We start from the raw sequence: 6,859 nt of genomic DNA, 5'->3' as shown, positions 1-6,859 counted from the left end.
CGTAGGTAAGGCTACCATGGCCTTTCTTGCCTTCTTGTACGGCCGAGTAATGCCACTCTTGTGCAGAATTATTATACCAAATCGTAGCTCAAGAGAGTAAAGTGAAATGTTGAAGTCTCAAGGTTGGTTCAGTTAATCAAGCTCACTCTTTGAGTGCACTTTAAATCACCTCGTGCAACTCTTTCCAGAACATGATGATCTTGATTACTAGTGGAGTACATTGCCTAATGCAGTCATATTCTATACAAAAGATCTTGATTTTAAATGCAAAGAGAGTGCTACAAGGAACTGCCAAATTGCTCCCAGGTAAGTTTTTTAGCTTAAAAATATAGACATACAAATTAAAACATTAAGCTGTAAAATTCTAAATGGGATTGCAAAATCTGCATAGTGATGAATAGTGTTTGGAATACATTCTTGATCTTAATTAATGACGTATAAGACGTATCACTTGGTCTGCTTTGTTACTGTCCTTTGGACTGTTGAGACTCCATCAACGAACTTCGTTCGGAAAAGAACGTTGGCGTTGTTGAACATTCCTTCTTTCAGCGAGACCACGATAAACTGTTGAGAATTGAGTTTCAAAAGCAGAGAAGGTTGTGAGGCCAAAATTGGATTTAAGTAAACACACATAAGAGTATATTAGTAAGGCTTGAAAAAGAGATTTAGACCTGCGAGTGAGGGAAATGAGCTTTTATCATTCTTCCTATGTTCTGTGTGTGACTAAGATCAAGAGCTGCATCAACCTGAATAAATAAAAATCATGAGTATTTCTCTTTTCACTCACTGATTGTTATTGAAGACCAGTGTTCCACATCAGAAACATAAACAGACCCTTTAGATCTTCTGATCTTCTATTGTAATTTGAAATATCAATTGGGAACTGAGAAATCTGAAATTGAAAGCAGAGCTGTACCTCATCTAATATATAAAGAGGAGCTGGTTTGAAGAGAAGCAATGCCAATATTAGTGATAGCGCAAGAAGTGATCTTTGCCCTCCACTGAGTTCTGATAAAGACTGTTTCCAAACTTTTCCAAAGGCAACACGCACCTCAAGACCATCAAGGAAGCTACCGCTTTCAGGAGGTTCTAGTTTTGCCATGGTGCCAGGTAGTAGAGTTGAAAAGATGGATCCAAAATCCCTAAAAAAGAAGGATTCAACAAAGGTTAATATCATATTTTCATTTCAGACATGGAGGAACGAGATCATGAGCCTAAGAGCAAAAGAAAACTCATTGTTGGAGAAAAGATAAATACTCACTGGTTAACTTTAACCCACGTAACTTTCAGGGTTTCTTTTTTCTTCTCATCAAGCTCCTCAATCACTTTTGTGATTTTTGATTTGTCATTCTAGGAAAAAAACCAACAAAATTGCATTAGTGATGATGGCACATGAAGCTATTGAAATACATTGTAAAGGCCCTCTGCCCTCTGTAACTGACCTCGATAGTATTTTTCTTCGATATCAGAGCATTGTATTCATCTTCTGCTTTCTCAAACATAGCCATAACCTTCTTGTTCACTCTTTTTTCCAAGCTTCATGAGGGAAATTAATAACCAGGAAAAGAAGAAGAATGCAAGTTATTTTGATATTGCACTTCAAGAATATGAAGATAACATAGGTTGATTTAACATACCCTGATTGATCTGCCTGAAGTTTTTCAAGTTTTTCTCTGGCTACATACGGATCACAAGATTCAAAATCATAATCTGTCCCTCCTTTTCCAAAAAGTTGCTTTTCAGATGCTATCCATGTATGCTTTTCAACAAGTTTGTCTACCTTCGCAGAACAATCCTTGTGATCTGTTTCCATCCTTACGACCTATAAATAAATTGGAAGAAACAGTTGTCACCGAAAAGTATATTCCTGGATTGCTGGACATGCAGAAATTTTAGAAAGTACTCAACTACTCTAATTTTCTATCACAATCAAGTTACAAGAAAGTCTTAATTTTATATCCAGTTCCAGTTCACTTACCATCCCCAACAGCTGTATGTTACCCATTGAGACGTTTGAACTTTGACGCAATTTTAAAGAAACCCAAGGCAGAAACTCTTAACAGGCAAGACTAGTGAATACGACAATTAACATTTTTATACAGAGTGCAAGAGAAATATTATCAGACTGGTAGTAAGAAAGAAACAAGCAAGGCTGCTTTGCAAAACCTAAAAACAGCAAGAAGACAAAACAGAAAGTACCTCATTTTCCAATTTCTTTCTCTCAAGCTTCATCTCACTAAGCTTCTGCAGAAACTTTTCCTGGTCAGTGACCATACCACTTATCTGTGTATCACATTCCTTCATCTTGGCATGTATCAACTTGAGCTCAGCAAGAGACTCACCATGAATCTTCTGTAAGGCATCAACCTGCAGGGGAATCATATTTTAATATGATAAATTTCTTCATTTTCAACAAATTTCACCAAGAGTAGAAAAAATTACAGTCACCTTGGCTCGCTGCTCGTCTACTTCCGAAGTCAGAGTGCTAATTTGGGTTTTCAATGAAGCTAACTGGCTCTCCAAGGACGACTGTTCTTGCACCATTGCTTCTTCCTCCATCACAAGCTTCTCTTTTTCATTTTCATGACTCTATGAGCATGACGAACCAGAGACAATGTTAAACTGGATAACTCAGGACAAGGAATTATAAAGTGGATTCATGAAGTTTAATGACATGTAAGTAATTGACTAAAAGTATTTAATACCTTTAAATCTTTGGAAGCTGCCTGCATCTGAGATTTGATGGTCTTAATAGTTTTTTCCAAGTCCTTGAGTCTTCCCTCTCTGTTTTTGTCATGGTCTTTAATGGAATTCTCTAGTTTGGAAACAGTATCCACACAATTTTTGTAAGCAAGTTCCTTTTCTTTGATTTGGGATCTCGCTTCTTCAAGCTCTTCTTCAAGTTTTTTTACTGCTTCACCAAGCTGTGTATACGACAAATGATGGAAAGTATAAACCCATGTTCTTCAAGTATCAAGAAAAAACCCAACGAAACTAACAATTTAGCTTAAAAGATATAGATAGAAGATGGAGATATAAACCTTGTGGTGCTCATTCTGTTCAGCCCTCTTCAAAAATAAGGACAAGTCATACGTTTTTAGCTCCAACTGTGCATTAACATCTGTGAATTTCTTTTGAAGAGGCTGAAGCTCTCTGATCTGTGATGTCAAGATAAACCAGCAGTACACGTTTAAAATACTGAAAGCACTTTAACTCTGTGTGGCATGAGGAGTCTATAGAGAGCAATTAGAGCATTAGTACGCTGCTGCTTTATCAGTTTCTTAGTAATTTCGAAATATGGCTAGTATCTGTCAAAATCCAAAATATTTAGACCTATCGCGTAAGAATAGCTTAAGGGTTTACCTGCGCTTCAATGTCACCCAACCTTTTTTGGTGTCCTTGTAATTTTAATTCAGCTTCTGCCAGGTCATGAAGTTGCCTCAGGAGATCACCTCCACCCCTAAGGCAAAGGAAAAAATATGACCAACAAACATTTATTTTTGAGGTTTAGGCATTTCTGAACCACATCCGTAAAAAATCAAGGAGATGACCCTAACTAGAGATCTAAGCGTTCAAGAAAGAAAGACATACTTGCGACTCCCACCAGTAAGAAGACCACTTGGCTGGAAAATATCACCTTCAAGTGTGACACTTGGAGTCCGAATATCCCGATTGAAAGCAACCTGCAAAAGAAGCAATGAAAGGATCATCAAAGACTGAATCTAGAGGCAGAAGCAATAAATAAAATAGTAGGAAGACAGTGGGAATAAAATCATGGTTTGCACCTATAACCCACAACATTGATAAACTTTATAATAGCATCATCAGATGTGATTCATAAAGAGTTACTAAAAAGGAGCTCAGCTTAGAAAATGGAAAAAATGTGCACACCACATATTCTACGTATAGAGTCATACATAAGTTAACATCTTCTTACAAGAAAAAAAGCTGAACGCGCTAGCCACATGTAATTAATATTAATGCTTGGGAAATACTTACTTCCTTGGCTGCATCAGTAGTTTTGCAAACAAAAGTGGAGCCAAAAACATACTCCATGGCATTCTGCAAAATACATATATCACACGAATATAAAGCTGAACTTGAAAATTCAACACTTAAAAGAAACATGCATGAGATAAAAATTATCAGCGATGGAGGATTATGTATTCTTGAAAACTTGAAAAATAGAAGACTTTGTATCAGAATCGTGTTACTATATGCAGGTGGGGTACCTTTAGTTCATCGCTGTAACCGACTAAGGAAAGTGCCAGTTCAGCATTATCTTTTCCTACCTGAAATATAATAGAAAATTAGCAAAGAAAATGAAAACAAAGGGATTAATTTTGGAAGTACCAAACAATATAACCACATACCAATCTAGCAGTCGCTTGCTGCACTCTAGGCTGAACAACGTAGGATTGGATTTTGTTCAGAGGTATAATTGTAACTCTTCTCCTAAGAGCACCGTTCTGAAGGAGCTGCTTTCCAGTATCTTCTGAGTCAACAACAACATTATACAACTTCCCACCAGCAGTAACCTGAAAATAGAAAAGCAAAGTAACTTCAGGCAATTGGATCCAACAATTTGTACTATGAAATGATAAGATATAAAGTCTACCTCCAACGCTGTCATTGAGGACCTATCTTTTACTTTTATTAGTTTTGCGACCACACCTTTCACCTTAGAACGGTCAAAGTTCCTCTCAGGATCGCGGTATGTAAACTGAACATTTGCTAATTGAGCTGATAACCCACGCACTTTATCTTCCAGCCTTTGTACAACTTCAAGTTCGGCTCCGCGGTCCTAAACAATTATCTCAGTCAGAGATGGATACTTTATATAGAAGTAGACAAATTTAACTTAAGTGACCATGCTAACCTTCTCCAAAGCTTCCATCTGACCCTCATTATAAGGAATAGATTCAAGTGTCTTTTTTACACGTTCCACATCATTTTTCCTGGCTCCAAGTTCATTCTCCACTTCAACGGCTTCTTCACGTTTTGACATTAACTGAGATTTTCTCTCATTTAGCTCCTTTGAACAGTGTTCTATTTTGGTTTTCAGCTGTTTCAACTCTGTTCCAGCTGTTCCAACAGCAATCTTTGCATCCCGTAGTTGATCTTCTAAGCATTTCTCTTCATCTCCACTACTCTTACCAGCTAGTACGCCCTAATAATCAAGGGACATAAACCCAATTAACACAAAACAAATGGATATTATTTGGCACGGAATAGAGCGACGTTTTTTAGTGGTACTACCTGGTGTTCCTTTTCACACTCTTCCAATGTGGTGGAGAGTTCCTGGAATCTTTGTTTTAGATCTGCCGCTCCTTCCTCAGACTTCTTCACAGCAGCAGCTCTCTCTTTTACGGAATTCTTTAAATCTTCAATATTGTGAACAATCTGTCAAAACCAAGTAGGAAGTTATATACGCCAGAAATAGCTGAGAATCTATAACACTTCTAGTAACAGATAACAATTTGGCCCTGTCTCTAACCTTTTCAGCATTCTCTTTTTCTCCCAAAAGGGTATCCTCCTTGTTATTAAGCTTAGATGACTCACGTGTCATTTCCTGAGACAGTGAATCCACTTTTTCTGACAGAGTTTTAACTTCTCCCCCCATGCTGGCTTCCTTTGCCAGAGTAAGAGTTTTTATCTGTTTCTCAATTTCCTGTATATCTCCCTGCGTCTTTTCTGTATCCTCGTCGATCTTAGTGAGTTTGGTCTTCATTTCTCCAACTCCAAGAACAGCATTGTCTCTAATCTTCTCTGCTTGAACATATTCAAAGGCAATACAGAATCTCCTTAGTCGATCCAGTTCGGCGTTACCATTAGCCCACTGCATGTATTGTGATTTTTCTTTCCTCAACTTCTCCAGAGCCGGTAAAATTTCATGATCAAGGAGCTTATTAATCTCATCAACCTTGGTTTGCTTCTTTTCAAGCGTTTTCAGTGCAGCTTCTTTCTTGTTTTCATACATTCTTGTTCCAGCAGCTTCTTCAAGCATGGATAAAATCTCGGGAGGTTTCATGTTTAGAACTTTGGTGATACGCCCTTGCATAATGAGAAAATGTGGGTTGTTGACATTAAGCTGCACCGAGTGGAAAAGATTCTGAACTTGACTTGGTTGTGCTAGCTTCCCATTTATCAAATACTTGTTCCTACCACCAACTACAATCTTTAAACACCAAAAGATACAAAACGACATGGTCACTTCACTTAGAGCAATTAAAAAGACCCACTTCACCATGACATTACAAAGTTTGCTAATTTTCAAATTCCAAGTTAAAAAGTCTCAAATTTTTACAAACCCATGAAATGATATCTCAACGATAAGTAGAAGAAAGAAGAAACAAAGAACATACTTGTCTAGTGACAGTAATCTCCGGGTGCTCTTCGTAGCCTAGAGGACTCCTGTTTCTCTCGGAATTATCAAATGTAACCGAGACAGTCGCTTTGGTAATCCCAGCCTGTCCTTGCTTATAGACAAGCTCCTGGAGATTAGCAGCTCGAACCTGCTGGAGATTAGTGATACCCAGAACGAAACAGATCGAATCGAGGATGTTAGATTTGCCCGACCCATTCAGACCCGTTATCGCGTTGAAATGTTGATCGAAACCAGAAACAACCGTCCTCGTCGCATACGATTTGAAACCCTCTAAGCATATCTCTTTTATATGCATCTTCTTCCCCCAAATACCAAAAACCCTGGACAGAGCGAGTAGAGTAGCTTAAATCGGACAACTCAGAAACCCTAATTCAAAATTGGAACTTTTAGATCGAATTTACACGAAATTGAAACGTTGCAAGAGAACCACCAGTCGAATCTGAAGTCTAATTTTTTTTTTTTTTTTTTTTT

General features: G+C 37.8%; 1 protein-coding gene across 1 annotated transcript; it reads right to left on the bottom strand.

Annotated features, from left to right (window-relative positions):
- LOC104726839 (structural maintenance of chromosomes protein 2-1-like) lies at window positions 297-6,852 on the bottom strand. The gene is made up of 20 exons (XM_010445786.2): window positions 6,366-6,852; window positions 5,498-6,178; window positions 5,260-5,403; window positions 4,880-5,170; window positions 4,619-4,804; window positions 4,374-4,538; window positions 4,233-4,292; window positions 4,000-4,062; window positions 3,592-3,683; window positions 3,364-3,460; window positions 3,042-3,158; window positions 2,706-2,924; window positions 2,449-2,589; window positions 2,200-2,367; window positions 1,638-1,822; window positions 1,443-1,536; window positions 1,262-1,350; window positions 917-1,142; window positions 672-746; window positions 297-564 (listed from the first exon to the last, which is right to left on the bottom strand). Exons 1-20 carry the CDS (start codon window positions 6,681-6,683, stop codon window positions 448-450), a joined length of 3,528 nt encoding a protein of 1,175 aa, XP_010444088.1. The 5' UTR covers window positions 6,684-6,852; the 3' UTR covers window positions 297-447.

Source organism: Camelina sativa, chromosome 11 (genome assembly GCF_000633955.1).
Source record: "Camelina sativa cultivar DH55 chromosome 11, Cs, whole genome shotgun sequence".
Taxonomy (NCBI): Eukaryota; Viridiplantae; Streptophyta; class Magnoliopsida; order Brassicales; family Brassicaceae; genus Camelina; species Camelina sativa.
Note: the sequence above shows the minus strand (reverse complement) of the source record. Positions and strands in the feature narration are given on the sequence as shown.